The 23,943-nt window shown below is 57.7% G+C and overlaps 1 protein-coding gene across 20 annotated transcripts; it reads right to left on the bottom strand.

The window, feature by feature from the left end:
• Positions 1-1,472: 1,472 nt before the first annotated feature.
• On the bottom strand, positions 1,473-13,747 carry LOC116664763. Of its 20 annotated transcripts, none has more exons than XM_032483032.1 (7): positions 13,369-13,747; positions 12,965-13,060; positions 12,261-12,551; positions 11,813-12,106; positions 11,463-11,618; positions 9,563-9,706; positions 1,473-9,479 (listed from the first exon to the last, which is right to left on the bottom strand). In XM_032483032.1, exons 3-7 carry the CDS (start codon positions 12,495-12,497, stop codon positions 9,285-9,287), a joined length of 1,026 nt encoding a protein of 341 aa, XP_032338923.1. In that variant the 5' UTR covers positions 12,498-12,551; positions 12,965-13,060; positions 13,369-13,747; the 3' UTR covers positions 1,473-9,284. The 20 variants fall into 20 exon arrangements, 12 of the variants coding, with proteins under 12 accessions (XP_032338923.1, XP_032338919.1, XP_032338920.1 ...); XM_032483028.1 differs by having other exon boundaries at positions 12,261-12,813; positions 12,965-13,084; positions 13,369-13,746; XM_032483029.1 differs by having other exon boundaries at positions 12,261-12,813; positions 13,369-13,746.
• Positions 13,748-23,943: the final 10,196 nt, after the last annotated feature.

Genomic DNA, 23,943 nt, shown 5'->3' with positions numbered 1-23,943 from the left:
TGAACCATCAGAACCAGCCGGTACAAACTTCCAGTAATGGTGCTGTGGGTGGGGCGGCGTGCTTCACGCCTTCCAGGCCCAGTGCTCAGACCCTCAGGTGCTGGTGGCACACAGACTGATTGACAAACCCTTAAGGGAAGAGCTGTGACAGTTTTCTCATCCACAAAGTGGGAGATGATAGCACCGACCCAACAGGACTGTTGCGAGGGCTGAAGCTGTTGAAATCTGCTCGGAGATGACCACGTCCGGGCGCCACACCTGGGCTCTCCCTGCAGCATGGGGCCACCTACATCTCTGAAGAGGAAGCAGGTGTCACAGGGGTGTTGCCCCCGAGAGCTGCGTCCAGCCAGGACTTCTCCCCTCACGGAGGTGGGTACCCAGAGCTCTGTCGATAAGATGATCAGCTTTGTGCTGCCCTGGCAGGATGCTGGCTTGGAATTAGGTGGTCCTTATGGTCACCTATGAGTCCAGACTCGGATTCAGGTGTGAGCCCCAGAGACCCCTGGGGCCCAGCCCTGCATCACCCCAGAGGACCCAAAAGTGACACAGGAGGAAACGGCTCTCGGTGTTTGGGCACAACCTCCCCCGCTCAGCTCGTCCGCTGCTATGTGGAGTTCCCGCTCCCCGTCTCCCTGTCAGGCCAATAAAATTCAGACTGCGGGCGGCAGTGCAGTCCACGCCCACAAGAATCTCTGGGGTCCTCAGTGATGTTTAAGAGTGTGCAGGGGCCCTGAGAGCAAAGTTTGAGCCGTGCTGCTCAGGAATACTATGCAGCAGTGATGAGACTGAACTCGCTCTGTTTTACTAATTCGAAAGGTCACCATGTTGCCTTGTTGCATAAAAAGACAAGTTACAGACCCATGTCTGTGACCTGAGCCCGTTTATATAAAATCAAAGAAGCTGCGACAGTCACTCGCTCAGCTGGGATGACACACGCGTGTATCTTCACGGCAAAAGGCCTGGTGGGAAGCTGGCCGGAGCTCCCGGCGGCTGCTTCCCAAGAAGAGCATGCAGCGTGGGAGGACTTTAATTTTTTTCCTGTGTGTCTGCTTGTATGGATTTGTACACAGTGGGATTTGTTCACTTATTACACAGGCTTTTTAAATTAAAGAATGAAGGAAGTAGAGGCCTGGAGGGGCGAGGCCGGTCAGCAGAGGGGAGCCTCTCAGGGAGGCTTTCTCAAAATATACCTGTGCTTGTTTCCATAGGAATTAAGTTTTCCCGAAATTTTGCTGTGTGAGAACATGCCATGCTGACCACGCAGCTTGATGTGCTGGCCCCCGCCCTGGTCCCTGGGGCCAGCAGCCATGGCCTGCAGACCAGGCAGGGGTCCGAGGCTGTGAGGTGGGCCACCAGGAGCTCTGGAAGGCCTCCCGCCCGGGAGCCTGACACCCTAGGCTCGTGTGTGGCCCGGGCGCCGGGACTTAGCAGCTCCCAGGGCGCCGGCTGCGCGCTGATGCCTGAGCCTGGAGCGCCACGAGGGGCTGGGGACGCGGGCGGGTCCTGGAGGAATCCGCAGACGTGCCCGGGATGGCACGGCCCACGGGGAAGGCCAGCTTCTGTCCCCAGGACAGTAAGAGCACCGCAGGTGCAGCAGCCTCTGAACAAGCCGAGCACGGAGGGCCTCAAATACGTCACCTTATCAGCCTTTGTAACGGACTTCTGAAGGCAGGACGTGTCAGAAGCCACTCACAGACGAGAAAACCTGGGCCGAGGCAGATGTGGGGAGAAGAGCGAGGGTCTCCTTCCCCAGGGGTGAGCCCTAATTACCCGGTGTGTGGGCCCACCCCCAGAAATGACGTCCAACCACAGCGTCCCCATGGCAACCTCATCGCCATGGTAACCGGAAACAGGTCTGACCAGTCCTGGTTACGGGAAGACCTCAGGTCATGAGGTTCGACCCCAGTGCTTGACAGAAACGGAAGCCAGGGCAGCCCTCATCACGGGGCGTGGGCGCCGCGAGTCCTCCCAGCAGGGCTGGCTGCTCCCCCACCCCCCGTGCGGCCCCGGCCGCTGCTGTTTGGATGAGAAAGTGAAGAGCCTCACCCACCGTCTAACTGCTGGTGGGTGGTGGGTGGCGTGAACGCAGGTCTGGGGACTGGGGACCGGTCACCTCACAGCCGCCCAAGTGGAGAGCAGAGCTAACGCCGCATGTCCCCGCCCTGTCCCTTTCACAGCGCTGGCTGCTGGGGGCTCTGCTCCCTGGGGGCACCGTGCAGTCCTCATTGCGTCGCTCCCAAGTCCCCGCTGGTGCCCACCTGCTCCGTCCCCGCAGGGACCAGCCTTAGACCCGGCCCTGAGCTGCAGCGCCCCAGTGTCCACAGGGTCGGATGCAGAGGCCTGGGTGGGCGTCCTGGCCTGCGGTTCTTTCAACGTGTGCATTCCTGCTTGTGCACACGAGTGCGCAGACACACACACGTGCACCCCCACCCCCACAGATGCACACACACCACAGACACACACAGTTGACCCTCAGACAACACAGGGGTTGGGGCACTGACCCTCTGCCCAGTGGAAAATCTGTGTAGGGTCAGCCTGCTGTGCTAGATCCCTGCTGTCCTAGGTCCCTGCTGTCCTGGGTCCCTGCTGTCCTAGGTCCCTGCTGTGGTGGGTCCCTGCTGTCCTGGGTCCCTGCTGTCCTGGGTCCCTGCTGTGCTAGAGACTCTGCCACTAGGAGGACATGGAACTTGGAACACGGAAGAGCTTACAAAACAAAAAGCCCCAAATTTGGTACAGGATACACGTCTTTGCCTCTTCTTACCAACTCACAAATTCCTTCATGTATTCAATCAAAAAATAATTAAGGGCCACTGCATCCCGGGTGCCAACCAGGTTCTGGGACACAGCAGTGAACCGGAGGAGAATGGTTCCCGTCCTCAGAAACCTGCCATCTGGAGGGGCGGCCGCCCAAACCCCCAACCCTGCCTCCCTCTGCATCTCTCACGTCCTTGGTGACTGTCCCCGGTCAGGCTCCTGGGAAGCCCGCTCTAAGGTGCAGGTGTGAGGGGCTTCCCAGGGGGCTGTTGAGAAGCAGGGAGGGGCACCGGGAGAAGCTGAACTCCGTGACGCAGGGAGCTCAGGGGCTGGGTGGCCCTGCGTTTCTGGCTGGAACTCTGTGTCCTCTCAGGTGAACTCAGCAAAGCACAGCTGGTTTCCTGGCTCGTCCTGCACGGGCCGTCCTCTTCAGCTCCAACCCCGCGGGTGAAGCTGACGCTCGCCCTTGTTGTGCAGAACTCCCGCCAGCGCCCCGTCCTGGTGCCAGTCAGCATCCAGCCGCCCCCAGGAAGGGAGTGATCTTGGGCAGAGCCCCTCCTGGGCTGAGGACGATTCAGAGAGGGACTCGGTGATGAGTGGTCAGCGGTGGACACCTAGCCTGGGAGGGGCTGCTCTGGTGGGGAATGTGCTGGACTTGGAGCAGATAACTGTGACTTCGAGGACAGAGGAACTTCCTAACCTCTGAGTCCTTATCTGCCCACGGAGGGTGGAAATGGAGTGAGGTGGGCAGACATTCCTGGGCGCTGTGGGCAGGTGAGGGGCCACCCCTCCAAAACTGAGTGATGTTGACCGGTCCCCAGATCCCGGGGGGGCGGGGGAGTTGGTGGGTGGAGCTGCACAGCTTTGGCCCTTGGCTTCCTTCCCTGATAATCTCTTCTTAATCCTCCACACCTGCTGCAGCTTCTCTTTCTAAGCAAACAATCCGCACCACTCTCCTTCCCGTGAGCCCTTTCCCGTGGTCGGGAAGCCGGGAAGCTGGGACGCCAGGCACTGAACACGCCACCTGGGGGCTGGTGACAAGACCTGGCTGGCACAGGCACCTGCTGCGTTTCTGGCTGGAACTCTGTGTCCTCTCAGGTGAACTCAGCAAAGCACAGCTGGTTTCCTGGCTCGTCCTGCACGGGCCGTCCTCTTCAGCTCCAACCCCGCGGGTGAAGCTGACGCTCGCCCTTGTTGTGCAGAACTCCCGCCAGCGCCCCGTCCTGGTGCCTGTGCGAGCTGACCAGCAGCACGTCTGCGGGCTCTTGTCCGCTGCTGAAGTGGCCGCGCTCCTGATGAAGACGTGGGAAATTTGTGGATGTGTTTCAGCACACGCATCCCGACTGCAATTTCGGGCTATGTTGTCCCTGGAGGTAAATATTGATTTGGTATTTAAGCTCCATCAATATTTACCTCTTTGGTCAATAAAGCTTGATGTTCATCTCAATTGACGTTGATATCTGCTAAGAGTTTATTCTACTTCAGATCTTCCATCCAGCATCGAGGAGGAGAAAGGGCTGGTTGCGGGGGAAGGAGCCAGGGCCACTGGCTGGGTCCCCTGGGCAGGGGAGTCTCACCTCCTGGCACAGGGTGACTGCATAGTTAGAGGGATCAAGTAACCAGTTTCCTAAGGTTTCGGAGTGGCAAAGTGGAAAAATCAAACATGGTTTTCCATTTGGATGAACTAAAATCTTGTCTGCACTGATTTCAGCTGGGACTGCCTGGGAGCCAATTTCTGGGGAAAGTCTTAAAACAAGCCTTAAAACGACCAGGGAGGTGAGGACTCTGGTCCCGAGGGCGGGGCCCTGCTGGAGGGCACAGGAGGGTCCCCACACTGCCCCTTGGCCTGAAGGAGCCATGCAGGCCCTGTCCTGGGGCGGGGGCGGCCCCCAAACCACCCCTGTGATGCCAGCGTTCCCAGAGGCACTGAGGGCAGCGTCACGGGGTAGAGGCTGGAAGGCCGGCCAGTCCAGACCCCTCGCTTACACTGAGGGCGGGCGCGGGGGCTGGGGCTGGGGTGAGAGGGGCACCGATCTCCTGTCTCCCAGGACGGCAGAGTGCCCTCAGGCTGCGCTGACACACATCAGGTTCTGAGCCTGGGGAAGGAGGGACCTGGGCAGCCCTCTCCGGATGTGACGGTTAATTTTACACGTCAGCTCTGCGGGGCCCCAGCCGCCCAGACTTCTGGAGGTTACTCCAGGTGTGTCAGTGAGGGTGTCTCTGGATGGCGAAATGCACACTTGAACTTGTAGGCAGAGTAAAGCAGACGGTCCTCCCCAGTGTGGCTGGGCCTCCTCCTACCCGTTGGAGCCGGGATAGAACGAAAGGCAGGGAGGAGAACGCACCGTTTCGGCCTGTTTCAGAGCTGGGACGTGGCTTCCCCTCTGTACTCAGGCTGGACTCACACCGTTGGCTCTCCTGGGTCTCCCGCTTGCAGTTGGTGGGTCATGGGACTTGTCAGCCTCCATAACCACGTGGCCAGGTCCTTACAACGTGAATATATATATACACATACTGGTCTCTCCTGCTGGTTCTGCTTTTCTGGTGACCTGGCTGCACGCTGCACTCATTGGTCTGAACTCTCACCTGCTATGGCCTTCTGACCTTGGCTCTGCCAAAGAGGTGACGGTGACATCTCCTGGCCGCCAAAAGGACGGCCCGGCACGAGCCTGGGTTCCCGGGCTGCCGGGCTGCCTTGGGGACACAGCACAGGGTGCAGGCTCATCTTTGCCTTCGAGAGGGACATTGGTGCCCAGGCCTGGAGGCTGCGTGGACGGCCAGCACCGCCCAGGGCCCGTTTGCACCAGCGAGTGGAGCTAAGTCAGCTGTCACTGCTGCCGTGGGCGCTAAGGGACCCGGCTGAGGGCCTGACGTGTTCAGAGTCAGGTCGCTGGGATCAAATCTCTGGCTTGAGAGCTGAGGGCCGGCGGTGGGGCCAGCCCCTCGGGGAGGGCGGCTCCGAGGCCCCTGGGGGGGCAGGTGCGCCGTGTCCCCGGGCCGGCCGCCCCTGGGTGAGCCAGCTGCCGGCAGCCTGCACCCACGGGCCTTGGTGCAGCTGCCGGTGGTGTTTCCCAAAGCTGGCGTGGAGGCGCGCAGCTGGCCCGGCGCTTGGCCAACAGCGCAGCGGCGCCCTGCCTTGCCCACCTGGGCGCACCTGGAGGCCTCTCTGTGCTCCACTCCCAGGGCTCTCCAGGTGGAACCCTCCCAGGCCTTCACTTCTCAGAACCAGCCCACGCACCTGAGCCTACGACTCAGCAGTCACAGGGGCGAGCGAGCCTGACGGAAACGGAGCCGACCTGGTGGAGCCCGCGGGTCAGCCTGCTGCATGCCCCCGACCCCCCCACACCCCACTCTGCCGAGCACCTCGGAAACGCAGCCTCCTCGGAGCCCCAAGGCCCTTTCAGGAGACCCACAGCCCTTCCCCACACAGCCCTTCCCCACTCGGCTACATGTCTGTGCACTTTCCTTCAGCCTAAACACATCATGACAGGTGGGTTGCAGAAGCAGACAGGAAAACCCGGCATCTATTAAGCCAGATGGTAAAGAGATTTGCAAACATGTAACTATGGCTGTTTGTCATAAAATATTTATGTTAAAATATCAAGGGTTTATTGTTATTTTTAAATGGATTAATGTTTTTAAATGTTCTTGGTTTTGTTTTCTAATATGGCAAGTTTGTAACTGATCATTTCTAATGTGGCAAATGTCATGAGATACAACCCACAGAAACAAATGACCCCTGGGGCCCTCGATCACTTCTGCGCATGTGACGAGGTCCCGAGACTGAGTACTTGATTGTTGATCTGATCACTGCACCCGCTCCAGGAAACCAGTGTCCTGTGTTCCTTGTCACCTGGCACCTGGGCCTCTCAGGTGAGGGTTAGAACAGCAAACACACTGTGCCTCCCCAACTTCTAGCTGCTGTTCTTAATCCTCATAATGCCAAGAGGTGAGCTGTTATCACCCCCGATTACAGAGGAAGCACAGAGAGGTTAAGATCCTTGCTGGTGGACACACAGCTAAGAAGGGACAGAGTCAGGATTCAACCCAGGTAGGAAGACCACAGGGCCCAGGCTCACCCTCTGGGCTGTTCCACCTCACATGCTAAGTTATTCGTTACTGACAGTCAGTGGCCCACGTCCTCCCTGAACCATGTTTGCACATGAACAGTAGCCTTGGCCCCGTGGTTTTCAGTCACAGACCGTACTGCCCCTTATGAAAAATGTGTGAGGTGTCGGGGGTGTGTTCTTGTGTGTGCGTGTGTTAGTGTCCTAGCTCTGCCATGACAGCACCACGCCTGGGTGCCTTACTCAATGGAAATGTGTTTTCTCATATTTCTAGAGGTTGGAAGTCCAAGACCAGGGTGTCAGCAGAGCTGATGTCTTCCGAGGCCTCTGTCCTTGGCGTGTGGATGGCCGTCTTCTCCTGCGTCCTCACGTGGCCATCCCTCTGTGTGTCTGTGCTGACCTCTCCTCTCCTAAGGACACCGGGCAGACTGGATCAGGGCCCTCCTACTGGACCTCACGTTACCTTCATCACCTCTTCAAAGGCCCCACCTCCAAATACAGTCACATTCTGAGGCACTGGATTCTTGAAATACTGTGAAATTCTCATCTTATTTAAAAACTTCAGTACATTCAGATGATTTTTCCCATGGGCACTGTGGTCCCCACCTTTTGAGAAACAGACAAGCCCCAGGTCTCTGGGAGATGAGTCCACTTCCTTGTCCAGAATCTTTTCCCTCTTGTGTGTCCTTTCTGTAAGTGACCAGCTTGCTTTCAGGCTTAGCCGATTAGCGGGACAGGCACGGCAGTTGCTCGGTTCAGGGATGAAGGCTGAGACCCCAAGCCCTCTACTGACCCCCTGTGCCCCAGAACCTCCCTTTGTCTGGTGCCTACCAACCCGAACCCCAGGCAGGTCCCTCCAGTCTGGCCAGCCTGCACTCAGTGTGATTGCATTGGCCCTTGTCCTCCTGTGTCAGCTCTGCAGTGACGTGTGCAGCGCCAAGGACAGCAGCTCTGGTTTCTGGGTGGACTACAGGTCTGTGAGCTGGCGGGGACAGGGAAGCCCCACTCACCGGGGCTGGAGGCACAGAGACTGACTGCAGGGCACGTCTGGGGCCGGAAGTCCAAGACCAAGGCGTCAGCGGCTCTGGCTCCTCCTGTGGCCTCTCCCCTGGGCTGGGACGTGGCCACAGTCCGAGGTGCTGGGGGTCAGGACTTCGACAGATAAATTTCGGGGGACATCACTCAGCCCCTGACAACACCTTACACAGTAGCGTTTCTGCTTTGCTTTAATGAGAGCGTCCATGAGCGTGTGGGGCTGGCCTTAAGGAGAAGCCTCTGGAAGATGAGCAGTCCCTGCTCAGGCGGCCGCCGGGGGCCCTCAGTGCCCACGTAGCCCCCAGCCCACCCTGCTGCGGTCCCTGTTCCCACTGGTCCTCCTCCTCTCTGCTTTGCCACAGGGGTGACTTCGAAGCTCAGTCCTGGGAGAGTCCCCGGTGCTGAGGCCACGGCGGGGCAAGGAGATGACACAGAGACCCCGCTTCCACACTGACCCTCGTGCTGCCCCCGCCACCTCCCTGTCACCCACAAGCATCCTCCAGGGCAGCCCCTCGGGGTCAGGGGCCGCAGCTAGGTCCTTGGTTTACACACAATAGAGCCACCAGGGAGAACTGGTGCTTCTGAAGACTGTCTTGCAAAATATAAATGAAACATCGAGCCCAGTTTACAGCAGTGAGAAGTCAGGGTTGTCTATTTGTAGTCAAGGGCTCCAGTTTTCAGTGGCTCCTCCCAATGGCCAGCTGCCACCACCCCCGCCCGGAGCTGCGTGCCACGGTCCTGGCCGGCAGGGCCACTGCTCTGCTGCCTGCAAGCCAGCTCTGTGCCTCGCAAGAGTTATTCAAGTCTGTCCCTAGACCCTGTCGCAGCACGTAACTGAGTTAAACAATACAGAGCTGATGTCACTGGGGCACAGAAAGAGAGCTTCGTTTATGTGAACACTGCATTGGAGTACTTTGGGGAGATTCCATAAACAGCCTGCCTTAGAAAAAACTGCTATGGTATTAGGTGTCAGCAAAACCCTTGGAAAAGATAAGGAAAGTTATAAAAATTTAGAATTCCACCCTAAGTTTATATCGCGTCTTTAGTTCTCCATCTTAAACCACACGGTGGTCACAGGGTAAGAATTCACCAAGCTGCACATTTAAGATCAGTTTTGCGCATCTTCTACCTCAGTACAAAACTTTTAAAATAAGGTAGCTTACTTTAAAAAACGGCTGCACAACTTCCACCAGCTCTCTGCGCCCCAGCCCTGTTTTACCTTCAGCCATCCCAACAGAGATCCTATGATTGACAACAACCGCTTCCGCACCTTGGAGTTTCCCGTGGAGGAGAACACAGTGCTGCACGGCTTTGCAGGCTACTCTGAGACTGTGCTTTCTCAGGACATCACTCTGAGTACCCGTCCAGAGACTCACTCTCCTGGGATGTTCTCATGGTTTCCCATCCTCTTCCCTATTAAGCAGCCCATTACGGTACGTGAAGGCCGAACCATCTGTGTGCGTTTCTGGCGATGCAGCAACTCCAAGAAGGTGTGGTGTGCGTGGGCTGTGACAGCACCGGTCTGTTCTGCCATTCACAACCCCACAGGCCGCTCTTACACCATCGGCCTCTAGCCTTGTCTGCAAGTGTCCAGAGCTTCAGAAGCTGCTTCAGGTTCTGTTCCTGTAGCACAGAAGACGCAGTATGCTGTGAGTGCTGATTGGCCTTGCCCATCAAGAGAAGAGCGTTTCAGTCTGCTTTCCTACCTTATGGCAAGATGGGCAAAGGATGAGAATTGCAGGGCTCAAGCCACCAATCTGTGAAGACTTCACGCCAGGGCATGAGGAATTCTTGTTAGACCCGAGGCTACTCCAGCAGGCACTCAGCTTCAGGTGCTCCCTGGGATGGCCCTGAGAACATGCGGATTGAACATATTTTCAGCCCTTTCCCCTTCCCATCTTTGTTCCTGTTTTGATGGCTTTGTGTAAGAAGGAAATACAAATAAAGTGAAGTTATGGCCAAAAAAAAAAAAAAAAAAAAAAGATGGAGAACATTCCAGAACCTGTGAAAGCACCCAGTGCCTTCAGCAGTGAGTCCCTCTCGTCCCTCCCCAGGACGCAGTCGTCGTCCTGTGCCTCTCAGGAAGGTCACCGCACTCAGACAGACCCACGCTGGAAGCCCCAGACCGAGATCGCAGGCACGGTTTGCACAGGGGAGGGCGGGGAACGCCCGTCAGGGGACATGCACTCCAGGAGGAGGCTGCGGCCCGGCACGCTAAAAATACGAAGGTGGAAGTTACATTTTTATGTTTGAAATTTAAACAAGACATTTATATGTCTGTGGGAAAAAAGAAGTTGCTTCTAGCTCTCACAACTTTTTCAATTAACCAACCAGCCAAAACCTCTGTTAAGAGTCTGCTACAGTCATTGACGCATTAAAACGAGCCTGAACTTTCCAGTCTTGGTCTGCCCCCCATTCCTGGCTCTTCCGCCCCGCAGGTGTCCTCAGACCACCTGTTCAGTGCATCAGACATTCCGGAGGTTTGGCCCCACGAAGCCCGAGGCAGGGCACGTGGTAGCACTTCTCCCTGTGGGTTGTGTTCAGACGCCTGTTCCTCGACTGACCTGGCTCGCCGGGTGAAGGAAGCCTTCACTCTCTGCACGTGGAGGTCCTCAGTACCGAGTGTGAGCCACCTGGGGCCAGGCCAGACACGCCTGTCATTTACAGAGTCAGCACGCATCCCGGCGCCGGGAGGTGGCCCTCCTGGCTCAGCACGCACCGAACGGCCCCTCCCGGGATGAGGCAGGACAAGCCCCTGGAGGGCAGGACTGAGTCCCCAAACAGCAGGACACAGACCACATGCAGCCCCATTTAGGTTGCCCGGAGTGTTGATGTCCAAGCTCGTGAGCCCAAGGGCCAGCGTGGCGGGTGGAATAGGGGTCCCCAAAAGCGATGGCCAACCCTAGCTCCAGGACCTGTGAGCGCGACCTTATTTGAGAATAGGGTCTTGGCAGATGTCAAGTTAAGATCTGGATTTAGGGTGGGCCCCAAGTCCAGTCCCTGGTGTCCTTACAAGAGAAAGGACAAGGAGATCTGAGACCCAGAGAGGACAGGGCCGTGCGGGGACAGGCAGTGAGGAAGCCCCAGGCAGAGGGTGGACGGCCCCCACCGGGAGCTAGGAGAGGCCGCACCGGGCCCCCCCCACGCCCTCCAGGAGGGCGCCGCTGGCCAGCAGTAGGTCTCCGCTGCGGTGAGCTGCCCGGCTTGCGGCGCTCCGAGCCAGCAGCCCAGGAATGAGCACGGAAGGAGTGTCCATCACCCAAGGATGGTCCCGGCCCACCACCAAGCGCTCTCCTTGGGCCCTCCCCCCTGCACGAGATGACCTCCAGATGCCGGACCTTTAGGAGATCGGGAGCCGAGACAATCAGGACCCATGGCTTTGTCTCCCGTGGTCAGTGTCAGGAGGACTGAAAAGCTGGGCCTGACCACCCGTGAAACCAAGGCGGAACATGCACCCGGCCGCCCAGTGTGGCGAGGAGTTCCCTCTAGTTCCCGCTGTGTTCTTGCCTCGCGTGGGTGGCGGGGCGGTGCTGCCGGCTCTGCCAGAAACTCTTAGGGCCCTGGTACTGGGGACAGAAGGATACCCGCGATGCATCAGGCACTCACCACCCGGCTGTTCCGTGCACCCCGCGGTGGCCTAGCGCGGCCAGCAGTGGTGTGTCCGCGGGGTGGTCCAGGCACCAGGGGGCCACCTGCTCGTTCGTGGTGGAGGCAGAGGCCAGGTGACACAAGGACTGAGGCGGTTTCTGCATGAAGCTGCGGCTGGGTTAGAGAGCATCTCAGGGTGAGGCAGAGCGACTTCATGGCGGGGGTGTCTCTGATCTAACGGAATTAAACCTGGTTTCTTTTTCCCCATTGACATGCATGTCACTCAGAGCTACTAAATCTTAAACTAGGAAGATATCTTAAAATGTCTGCAAGGCTGTTGTCTCTGCAAAGCCCCTCCCACTCGTTACCTGCTCCTCTGGTAGCTTCGGCCCTTCTGACAGACGAGGAGCCTCGCTGGCCAGGGCGGGAGTCCAGTGCCTGGGAGGGGGCTCACGGGCCCCAGTGGCAGAGCCCAGTCCCGGGAGTTCAAAGGCAGCTTTCAGACCAGCTGCTCCCAAGGCCTGTCCTTCACCCCCAAGGTCAAAGGAGAAGATGTCGGCTCCAAACCCCAAACTCACAGCGTCCCTGCTTTCTCTGAAGCTGCTGGTTACGGCTGTTTCCACGTAGAGGTCAGGGGTGTGAAATCCTGTTCCCGTGCTGGCCTGGAGTGTGTCTGGGTGTAAATGTCAGTGTGCATGGGCGAGGATGCTCCACCAGCTTCCAGCGCTGACCTCCGCTGAGGACCGACCCTCCGGTTAGCACGGCTAGCGAGGACAAGCACGTGCTGGAAGCCGAGCCCCTCCTCCCCTGAGTGACCTGCTGTGATGTGTGTCCTTCCTCCAGCGCCTCCCTGTCCACATCTGCTCCTCTCCAAAGCTGGGTGAGCCCAGCCACGTGGCATAAACACCCCAGACCCCAGTGGCCTCCTGGAAATGAGGAAATTTCTCCTGGTTTGCCACAGAAGTCAGGGTGCCAGTGACCCCATTGGTGAGAAAAGAGATTTTTGGAGATGAGCACAAGGCTTTCTGACCTCAAAAACCAATCACGCCCCATCCGCAGAAGAGGAGCTCGGTTCTGGACCGCATCCTTGGAATGGCCTGAGGCAGTCTGGGTGGGGTGGTGAAAGATTTGCAAATCTGTTGTGGGTCCCTAGGAGCCGCCCTCTGTGCCCTGCAGCAGGGTAGATGCTCTGGAAAACACGGATGCTCGCTCCTGGAGCAGCCAGCAAGCTTCCGCTGAGGGTCCTGCTGGGCGCGAGCCCCTCCGGGCGCAGGGCAGGAGCATCTGAAGCGCCGGTCAGCCAGCCGGGCGGCCGGGTGTCCCGGGCAGGCTGCTGTTGTCCAGGTGAGGGTGGGGGGAGCGGGGACAGCTGGGCGGGAGAAGGAATTTTGACTTTCAGGATTTGGTGCCTGACTGGACGTCACAGACAAAGAAGACTAGTTATTCTAGTTAGGCATAACTCGGGCTTTCTAGCCGAGGGCTTCAGGCCTGGGAGGCTGGGAGATGACGGCGCCACTCACCTGGACTATTTGACAGGTGAGCTCCGTTTGGGGAAGCGGGAAACAGATGAAAAACACCGTTTCAGACCCGATACAACACACAATCTATTTGGAAAGCTGAAATGTGCACGCATGATGCGTCTAAAATAAGTTCAGATAAACAACCATGTCCTACTGCACAGCACAGGGAACTATACTCACCACCTTGTAGTGACCTACAGCGGAAAAGAAGCTGAAAAGGCACACACACGTACATTTGTGTAACTGGATCACTATGCCCCAGACCAGACAGTAACACACTAAACGGACTGCACCTCAGTGAGCAGAGAATCACAAAGCAGGGCTTTAACCTAGCCCCCCCATTAACTAAAATAAGTTATAAAGGAATTTACGTGTAAAGACAAAACAGCATATTCCACACTTACTGCGTAAGGGCAGAGAGAACTGATGAGTTCATCAGAAAGAGATGAGAGTAATCCTGGAAGCCTTCCTGCAGGAGGCTTCTGTAAGTCTCAAGCCTGATTTTACAGGACATGGACTGGTGCCCAGGAGGATATTCCAAAATGAGAAGAAGCACTAGTCAGTACTACAAAACAGAAGCCTTTTATTCAGAAGGTTTGCTTTAAGAGAAAACACTGAGAGGCAGGGGAGGCGGGAGGAGGAGAGAGGGAACAGAGCACTTGGGAAAATAACTTGAAATCTTTTCCGGGAAGCTCCTCCCCGTTCTCTTTTGGCTCCTCCGTAGGTAAATACTCCAGACCTGAGGTCAGGATGTTTGCTCAGCTCTGGCGGTCATGGTCAGCTCATTTCAGCAGAGCGATGATTTCAGGCTGCCAGTGGGAGTCAGCAAGACCTCAGCCCTGCCGCCCCCACCCCCACACAAGGGATTCACCCCCACCCCCACCTGCCACCCTGGGGGCTATTTTTATCCGCTTGATGTTGGTGTGATTAGTAAAGGCAATTAAGCAGTCAGATCAAAGCTCAGGGCCGCAGCCTTTCAGATGTTCCTTAACAATCCTGGAAGGGTTTGCAGAAATAAGCCCGGGAGGAACCGAGCGTGGCCATGAATACACATCACCTGAGCAGCATCGGGAAGCTCTCCTTCCACCTCTGGAAGAAAGTTCCAGAAAGCTCTGGGAGGGGCGGCTGGCTGGGAGGGAAGGGGACAGCCTCCCACTCCCTCCCCGTGTGCCTTTCCCGCGACTTTCATGTGCACAGACCATCCACGGAGGAACGACCCCTTAGGTGCTAAGTAACACACCTGTTCCATCTTAATTCGGGGAGAGGTGCTGGCTTTCTGCTTTTCTGCAGCAGTAAACTGAAGTCACCAGCAGAGGGGCCCCCAAGGCCCACCCTGTATTTTGTTGTGGCTCTTTTTTTAAAAGTTTCTGGAACAGAAGGACTTGGTCAATATTTGTAGAACCTCCACAGGGAGGGGTGGAAGGTGCATAAAGGACTCCAGGGTTCAACACTGCTCCCCGTGCGCAGCAGGGAAGCTCCCAGGAGGAGAGAAAGGGCCGAGGCCCTGTGCCCCTGACCACGGGCCCCATTGCCGTATGGACTGGAGTGAGCGCTGGGCCACCCGGGCAGTGGCTGGATGGGGTGCCAGGCCAGAGCCGGTCTCCAGGCCTTTTCACACCCAAGCTGCTGACGGCCTGTGGGCGGTGAGGGCAGCGGGTGAAGGAAGGAGGTGCGGGGGTTCAGAGGCAGGGCCCTTCCTCGCTGAGTGCTCTGCGGGGGCGGGGGCTCTGACCGTCCTCGATGGCCATCTGCTGAGTCGGTGCTCCTGAGGGTGGACACCTGGGCGGGCCAGCCACCGCCCGGAGACCATCCGAGAGGGGCCAGGGCCAGGCTCTGAGGACCCCATCCTGGGAAGCCACCAGGTGGCAGCTGGCCAGAGGGCTGGGTATGCAGAGCACTAAGGGGGTCGAACAGAGACACAGAGAAGAGCAGAGACGGAGAGCTGGAGAGACGGGGAGGCAGGGAGAGACTAGGGAAGGAAGGGAGCACTGTCCTGACTTCAGGGGCTCCCCAGGCCCTGCCCAGCCCAAGGCAGTGCCTCCCACCCTAGGTTCCTGGAGAACCTTTCCCTGTGACAGTCTCTCCATCTAAGCTCTCTGCGGAGAGTGTCGGCGCCTTTTAACCAAAGGCACCAGTTCACAGTGAAAGGGAGAGCTGCGGGAACTGACCGCATGGGGTGCAGGGGGCAGGCCGGGCACGGGCGGGGGGTCGGGGTGGGGCCAGGTGGGCACCAGCGGGCACCTGGCTGGTGGGACATGGGGGACAAGAGAGGAGAGAGCTGGGGTTTTGTTCTGAAGAGCGAGGGTGGCGACCCTCCCACACCTCGGCCACAGGGGCCTCCGGGACAGCCCACGCCGAGCCACGCTGGTAATGTGGGGGCGGGGAGGGGGCGGGGTCAAAGGCACAGACCTCCAGTTATCAGACGCGTAAGTCGTGGTCGTGTGTACAGCCTGGCGACTGCAGTTGACAGACTACATTTCGTGTTTGAAAGTTGCTGAGAGCAGGTCTTACAAGGCCTCGTCACAAGGAAAATAGAAGACACATCTGTGTGAGGTGAGCCACCAGCTAAACCTACTGTAGGGATCATTTCTCAATATGCACAGAGAGCAAGTCATTAGCCGCACACCGGAAACTGACTCAGCATTGTATGTCAACTGTGTCTCAACTAAGCTGTTTAAAAATGTAAACAATAATAAAAGAACAGTGAGCGTCAAGCACTCGCAGCAGACGGAGTGTGACTTCCCCGGGCGGTGACGCGAGGCTGAGCCACAGCGCCAGGGGTCCTGGCTCAATCCCGTACTGACAGAAAAGCAGAGAAAAACTTAAAGCACTGGCTCCCCGGCCCACTCCTGCCCCAGCCTTCCTTGCGCTCTCAGACTCCATGATGCCACCCCCTCCGGGAGTGACATTCCTGTGGACCCTCCCCGCTTCTCATCTGCCCGAACAAACAGCTGGCGATGGGCCACGTCGTCCGGCCAACGAGCTGCCTGACCCTGTACCCACTGGGCATTCTTTGTGGGGTCAGCGTCACTGATCGTGCTGAAACCAGTTAAATTCTGGTTATCTGGGCAACTCTGCACAACACCCACCCCAAACGACGTCGGTCTGGAACACTTCCTCGTAGACGGAACAGGGTGTAGTCCATGTCAGGTAACTCAGCACTGTCCACCACCCACCATCATTTCCACTTGTGGGGACAAACAGCCTTGGTCAACCAGACTGTGTCGTCGCCCTAAAGACCCAGCTGAGGGTGCTGGGGTCAGTGACGGCAGAGTCTCTGGTCCTCGTGAGTTATGTGCAGGATGGGCTTTTACTGGCACAGGAGAAGCCCATGAATCTTACAGTGAAAAAGACCAGAAAATCATCGTGTCCGTAAACCAGAGAGAAGCAGGAGACGCTGCAGGGCGCTGAGGGAGGAGGCGGGGCTCCTGGGAGGTGGCCCTTCCTTCAATGGAGCCAAGAACGACCCGTTCCACCCCAAACCCTCACGATAAGACCACATGGAGGGCCTGCTGTCCGAGGCACACCCTGGGCTACCGCACATCCTTACTTCTTCAATCCAAGGCTTGGGAACTCGGGAGGGGTCGCCCTCACCCCGAGTCCGCGTCACACCAGGCGGAGTGGAGGTGACCGTACATCCAGATGCACTTTTTGAAGAACACGGGCCAGCGCGGCCACCACAGCTCCCCCGCCCCCCGCCCCCACTCCTGTTCAATAGCGCCGCCCGCCTGGCTAACTTGCCAGGGCTCTGTCTACCCGCGGATGGCTGTCAGAGTCCATCGTGCGTGAGAGTCACACGGGAAGATGGTAGAAGACTGCAGCTTCCCAGCCCCACCCGGCCTCCGCAGGGCCGGGCCGGGCAGCAGAGCTCTGCCCGTCGACCCAGCACCCCTGGGATTCAGACACTGTTGGCCCAGCACACACACCCCAGGACACTGCTGCAGACTTAGCAGGGTGCCCAGACCTCCGTGCATTTCTGGCCCTGGAGTCGGCCTTCCGGAGGAACAAGAGCCTGGCCCTGGCTCTCCATCACTGAGACTGGCGTCATGGGCGCAGGCGAGGGCCTCAGTGAAGATAAACTGGCCCCATCCACTGCAAAGCACAGAATTCCCAGAGATTTAACAAGAAGGGACATCTCCAGAGCAAGGAATCAAATGCTTGAACAGAGCCTCAAAGTGACGGACAGACATCATTATTCCTGACTGGCTGCGGCGGCTACTTTGGCAAAGCCACGTGATCTCTGTGTCCTAACCAGCAGAAGCTCAGATGGTGTCACCCAAGTTCACTCCTGGGGTCGCCAGAATAACGGCTCCCAGCGTCATCCCCGTCCTGATTCCCGGAACCTATGAGCACCTGAGGAAAAGGCAATGCATGATGCAGATGGAATTAAGGGGGCCAGTCAGATGACGTCAAGTGGGGAGACTCGCCAGGAGTCTTCAAAGGGGAAGAGGGAGGCAGAAGAAGAGTCAGAGGAAGGTGTGAGGGCAGGAGCAGGGGCTGGAGACACTGCTGCTGGCTTTGAAGACAGACAGGACCTGGAGCCAAGGAACGTGGGCCGCCCCTAAGGTTGGAAAAGGCCAGGAGACAGATTCTCCGCTGAAGTCTGCAGAAGGAGCCAGCCCTCCAGCACCTTGCTTTCAGCCAGGTGAGAGCTGCCTGGACTTCTGAACTACAGAACTGTAAGTTCATTCCTCTGTGTTGTTGCAAGCCGTTGAATTTGTCATGATTCATTAAGGCAGCAAAAGGAAACATGGGGGGAGGGTATAGCTCAGGGGTCCTGGGTTCAATCCCCAGTGCCTCCCTTAAAAAAATTAAGAATTTATAAAATATGTAAAAATACAAGCGCAATTAAAAAAAAAACAAAACGCACATGGCCCCCTGGTTCTCATCAGGACTGCGTCACTGGGGCGGAGGGAACTGCCAGTGGGGACAAGGGGCTGCGCTCAGGTTTGTCCCGCTTTCATGCCGAACGTTTGGCTGTTTCGTGTTCATGCCTCTCCTTGGCAGTCTGTTTGTTCCTTGCCCGTTTTATATCAACTCAGCACAACAGCAGCACTGATATTGCTGATGGCAGGAATCCCTGATGCCCCTCCCTGCTTCCCTGGAGCAGACAGACCAAGTTCTGGCTGGCGGAGCTGAAGCAGGGGCGGCATCTTTAAACATCAACGCAGTTCAGTCTTGACAGTGCCTTTGAAGTAACTGCCCTCCCATCTCACAGGTGAGTAAACAGCTCTGAGGCAGCAAGGGACCAAGGCGGCGGGAGGCAGGTCCCAGACGCAGACCCAGGCGCTGCCCACGCTCTCACTCTCTGTCCTGCCTCTTCCAGGGCCCTGGGGCTCTGATCAATTAACATGTCAGTCCAGACGTTTTAAGCTGCTTTTGAGGAACCTGAAACACATTGTCTGCCAAATGACTGAGATATTTGCTGGCAAATCTCATGCCATTGAAAGCGATAAAGCCAGCTTCAGACCGACTGGTATCTGAACGCACACAAATTCTGAAATTGGCCCAGCGTGAGGAGACTGGCCTGGTAAATGTAGTTCCAGGTGTGTGTCCCACAAGACTCGTCCGGGAGGTTCTGCGATCTAACACAAGTCATTTCCTACTAGAATTTTTTATCCTGTTAACCAAACACTTCCCGACATTTCATCATGTGGGGAAAAAAAAGGGAAGAACTTTCTTCAAGTAGCTTTTGAATTCACACTGGACAGATCCAAAGTTCACTGGCTTCTGCTGTCAACAACCTCTCCAGAACGTCACTGCTGTTTACGTTCAGTGATTTAACCGCCAGTGATATTTGTGCTCCTACCGATAACCAGGGAAGCACAAGATGCCAGCGAGGGCCCGTGCGGCAGGTGAGGAAGGCAGGTTTCTGGTCCGTGGTCAGAGCCCCAAACCAAGCTGGCAAGACAGCAGCCCCGTGTGGGCCTGGGAGATGTCGGATGTGTGGCAGGATGGGATTTCTCGAAGAGTGTGGGTGGTGCCAGGTTGCACATAATCAGAGGGAACGTGCAGCCCAGCAACGAAGCCAGGGAGGGCCGGCGTGCGGCGCACTGGTCTCTGGGCCTCGCTGGCCTTGCAGGCTGTCATGTAGCCTGGCGTGGCAGGCGTCCTCCACCTGCACCAGGTGCTCAGCCTCTTACTCCTCAGGGAATCGCACGGGGAGCCCAAACGCAGCCGCACCACCCGCCCACCTGGAACGCCGCGGTGTTTCACCCACCACACAGCAGATCCTTAAAGAAAAACTGAGATATGCGAGACCGCAGCACACTCAGAATCACCGGAAGGAAAATGATGGAAAAGGAGGCTCACCGGCACAGCCTCCTGATAAGCGCGCACTTCGCTGGCGCGTCGTCTGACTTCTGCGATGGCCTCCGAGGTGGCGGTGGAGTGGATGGCACCAGCTCCCGCTGAGGGCCCCGCGTGGGGACAGACCCGGACTCACGCCTGAACCCTTCCAGCGACATAACCATAAAGAGAAAACGCTGGAATAAAAGGCAGTAAGTGTCAGTTCTGTCCCTGAGCCCCTGGGCTTCACTTCTCATTGAAAACCTGTGTCCAGGCGGCGTCCGTCCCCTGCGCAGGTGGGAGTGCAACGTGCTTCTCAGGCTTGATGGCCTGTTTCTTGGAGACACAACATTCCAGACCCTGCACCCAGAGGTTCTGATGACCGCACCTGAGCCGGAACCGGAGTCTCCTTCCTCTGCAAGGCTCCCGGGCACTGCTGCGGCAGGCGGGCGTGGCTCCCAGCAGGACACCGTGGACAGCAACCCTGATGCTGCTAACAGTGGAGCTGGAACAGCAACTTATGCGGGGACTGACGGGAGCAGGCGCGTGTGAGGTCACGCGGAGGCAGACCACGCTCCGGGAAACATCCTCTGCAGTGTCACTGGGGGCTGGCGCTGGCTGACCCGTCACGGTTCTGACTCACGTCCGTCATGGACGTTGGAAGAGGGTTTATGGTCAACTGTGGGTCTGAACACAGAGACCAGACGCCACGGCGTTGTCCTTCTTTCCCAGGCATGGGGGCCGCTTCCCAGTGACAGGCCACTTCTCACCTGGCTCAGACAGGCTCGTTCTTTCAAGGGCCACGGTCCATCACTGTCCTCTTTTACTATCACCTCGTCTGTTCCCCAAAAGACTCTGAAGCAGCAGTAAATTGCTGTCAGCTTTTATCGCTCTAAGATGCCACCCTTCCAGTCTCTCTGTTCGGCAGCCGTCTCTAATTCCCATTCTCCCCGTCTGCCTCTGTCAGGGAGCCCTGGTTCGTGGCCCTCGCTGCGGCCACCTGGAAGGAGGGCTCCATCTCCCCGTCTCTCAGGCAGTGAATTGTGGCTACGTCCAAGTTCAGGACAATGAGATGACAAAAAGTTGGCTTGTCCTGCCAAGCTTTTAGGAAATGTTCTTAAAGGTAACAACTTCCTCGCCCTTTCCTCCTCTGGTTGGAATGTGAACCCACCAGCTGGTGCTCTGGCAGCTCTCTGGGACCATGAAGTAACCTTGGGAGTAGAAGCCAAGCATGGTGGGACAGTGGGCTTAGAGGGAACGCTGTTCCCTGAGCTGAGAGGCACTCTGCTAGCCGTGGACAGTTTGCTTCCAGGCTGCTTGACCATGAGAGAGAGAATCTTCTTCTACCTTTTTCACGCTGCTCTTACTTGGAGTCGTTCTGGTATGCAGAGCTAATTCTAACGGATTTAGAATCTTGCCTTTTCCTCTTGTCTCAGTCAGTGTTGGGGAGAAGGACGGACAATCGGGGCAATGCTGGGGGGACAGGGAACCAGAGGGCTGACGAGAGAGACCCCCCCATGGCACGTCCTCAGACTTCCCTGCTGTGTTGTCTTCCACTTGGATTCGTTCGTTATTAGGCAGCGTTTACGTCAGTGTGATAGCTCGAGATGAAAGTCCTTTACAAGCATAAAGCTCTTTGGAGTACGTCTCACGTGTTTCTGTCCCCGGCTTTGCGAGGTGGGTGGGGCAGTCACAACCCTCCCGCGGGTGGCTGTGGAGACGGGAGCGTGGAAGTGGCCTGCTCTCCTCACACAGCTCTGCACGCCCTGCGCCAGGCGGTCCGCTCCGGAACGCGCCCGAGACCTCGCCGCGTGGAGCGGACAAACCACCTCGAGCATCTGTCTCCGCCCCTCCCGCGAGGCGTGACGCCGGCGGGGCCTGCGACGGGCCTGGCTTCTGAGGTGCAGCCCCTCAGCTGTCCCATCCCTGGAATCAGCAGTTCTGACTTCCACCTCGTCAAAGCCACCCCTCTCTTCAAGGGCTCCCAGCGGCCCACCCCAGCCCCCTACCCCGGGGCCCCCACCCCACCTCTCAGCCTAGCGCCTCCCACCCCAGCATCTCACTCAGTGGTGTTCCTCAAAAATAAAAACTCGAACTAGCATGTGACCCAGCATTCCGTGTCCGGGTAGACACCCAAAGGCCTTGAAAGCGGGGTCTCAGCAGGTGTCTGTGCGCCTCGCTCAGGGGCACCATTCACAGCAGCCAAGAGGCGGAAACCACCCAGACGTCCATGGACGGATGAACGGATAAGCAAAATGTGGTCCATCCGTACAGTGGAATTTTGATTCAGCCTTTAAATGAAAGGACGTCTGACACCTGCTACAACACGGACGAACACTGAGGACGTGACGCTCAGTGCAACAGGCCAGTTCCAAAAGGACAGATACTGTGTGATTCCACTTACATGAGGGCCCTAGAGTGGTCAGACTCATAAAGACGGAAAGTAGACGGTGGGGGCCAGGGGCCGAGGGAGGGGAGTGGGGAGTTAGTTAGTTAGTTAGGAGTTAGTTAGTTAACGGGGACAGAGTCTCTGTTTAGGAAGATGGAAAATCTGGAGACAGTGGTGGTGATGGCCACATGACAAGGCGAATGTACTTACGGCCACAGAACCGCACACCTGAAAGCGGTTAAGCCGGTAAACGTCACAGCGCGTGTGTTTTACCTCCACTGGAAGCAAACCCTAAACTCGTCTCTTCCCCCAGACTCTGCACTCCTGCCCTGTGTTTCTGACCAGCTGATGCAGCAGCGTGCTCCTGGGGGCTCAGGCCAGGGAGCGGTTACCCCAGACTCGTCCCTTCGCACCCGCATCCAGCTGGTCGCCAGGTCCCCGGGAGCCGTCCCCGCCACCCTTGGTGCTGTTTCCGCCTCTCCTCCCCCAGAGGACACAAGAGCCTCCCAGCTGGTCTCCAGCCCCGTCTGCCGCCTGGGGTCTCTGTGTCACGCAGCCATCTGTAGAACCTCTCTAACGTTTGCTGTGTTCTCTGCTGCTCAGACGCCCCTGCAGCTCTGCCCGCTCGCGCCCTCCCCTCCCAGAGCGCACCTCGCCTGCCCATCGCTGGGCCCAGCACCTGCTCTGCCTGGAACGCCGCTTCTCTCCTGCATCAGCTCAAGTCCCCAGAGCATCACTGCTCCAGAGAGCATCCTCGGGGATCCCTGTCGTCCTCCCCAGGGGGCCAACCAGCCCTGGCCGGTGCCCACATCTTTCTAGCACCTGGAAGGGGCGCAGGGGCCTCTGACGCCTGACTGAAGATGTGGTGGGGGCAGGGGAAGGAATGCCAGCAGCCACTCTCAGTCCTAGCTCTTCTCTTAGCTGGTGAATTACAGACCAGCTGTGTAAACCTGAGGGCCGTGGGGTGGGGGCCAGTGCAGGTGCTTCCTCAGAAGTGTGGGTCTTTCCCACGTGAGTTAAAAGAAATTTATTGGCTTCAGGGACCTAATATGCTCTTAAAACTTAAGAGCCAATCTCGATAACGAGTGTTAAGAAAGCACATTAACTTATAAAGCCAAAGTGGGTAGCTTGGGCAACAAGGATCTGACTTACAAGATCCCTGGGCAGTGCTCTTTTGAAAAACTTACAAGCGAATGATGTTACTGATACATTCACACGCATTTAACAAGCACTGAGTAAATGCCAGGGATGGGGGACACAGAGGGCAGGCTCCCGACTGAGGGCACCTCGAGAAGGGAAGTGGCCTCCATTCTCTCCCCGAGTGTCTACTGCACATGTCCGTGTCCCAAGCATCCTGCTGGGAGTCTGGGCGTGCACCAGTGATAGGGACGCCACCCTTGCTCTCCGAGAGTTTGCATCCATGGAGGAAGACAGTTCAAACAAGGGTCATCGAGTCATGTGGTACAACTGTGGGTGGTGATCAGTGATGTGAAGGGGAAATGGGGCCAGTGAGTGAGCAGGGGGAGAAGGCCTCTCGGAGGAGAGGACATTAGAGCTGGAAGTGAGTGATGGGGAGAAGACGCTTCTGGAGGCACGAGAGGTTCCAGGTGAAGAGACCCACGGAGGCAGTGCCCACCTGGCTGTGTCTGAGGGCAGGAAGGAAGCATCGCGGGGGACCACGCCGCCGGGTTGGCAGGGCCCGAGGAGTCGTCCTGCACGGCGGGGAGCCGGGGGGCTCCAAAGGGGCAGCGTCTGCGTTTGACCGACACCCGGGAAGCACACCCTGGATGCAGAGCAGAGGGCCTGAGGATGGGGCCGTGGCACCCAGGGAGGGAGCGTCGGGAGAGCAGGGAGAGGGGCAGCCTCGCTGGGGTGTGGCTGTGGGAGGTGAGGGATGTGGGAGGACTGAGGGTGCTTTCCAGGTCACAGATGGGCGAAGGGCGCTGCCGTCCGTTTGAACGTGGAAAACTGAGGCAAGGCGCAGATTTGGGGGAAATCAGGATGCTACCTGGCACTGGGAAGTGTAAGAGCCCCCTCCCCGGGGGGATGCTCAGCCACCAGGTAGACGGTCAGGGCGGGGGTTCCGGCAGAAGGAGGGGCCAGAGAAGACGTGGAAGGGGCATGACAGCCTCAGAAGACGGGGTGTGGTCACCGATGGCAGGCCGGCGACGAGGGGCAGGAACAGAGGGGCCTGGCGGCTGGAGACACGCAGAAGTGGTGTTTGGATTCGGTCAAAATCACGCATGAGGTTTTCACAAGCAGAGGAAAGACCAGGAGTTCCAGGAGACTCGCACAAGCCGCA

This window comes from Camelus ferus, chromosome 7 (assembly GCF_009834535.1).
Source record: "Camelus ferus isolate YT-003-E chromosome 7, BCGSAC_Cfer_1.0, whole genome shotgun sequence".
Taxonomy (NCBI): domain Eukaryota; kingdom Metazoa; phylum Chordata; class Mammalia; order Artiodactyla; family Camelidae; genus Camelus; species Camelus ferus.
This window is presented reverse-complemented; position numbering and strand designations above follow the sequence as displayed.

Coding starts and splice junctions, on each gene's coding strand:
- LOC116664763 (XM_032483030.1), bottom strand. CDS start 12,497: ATGGGGCGTGATTGGTTTTTGAGGTCAGAAAGCCTTGTGCTCATCTCC. Junction 12,107..12,260: donor AAGGACACACATCACAGCAG/GTCACTCAGGGG, acceptor GACACACTCCAG/GCCAGCACGGGAACAGGATT. Junction 9,707..11,462: donor GTGCACGGAACAGCCGGGTG/GTGAGTGCCTGA, acceptor GCATGTTCTCAG/GGCCATCCCAGGGAGCACCT.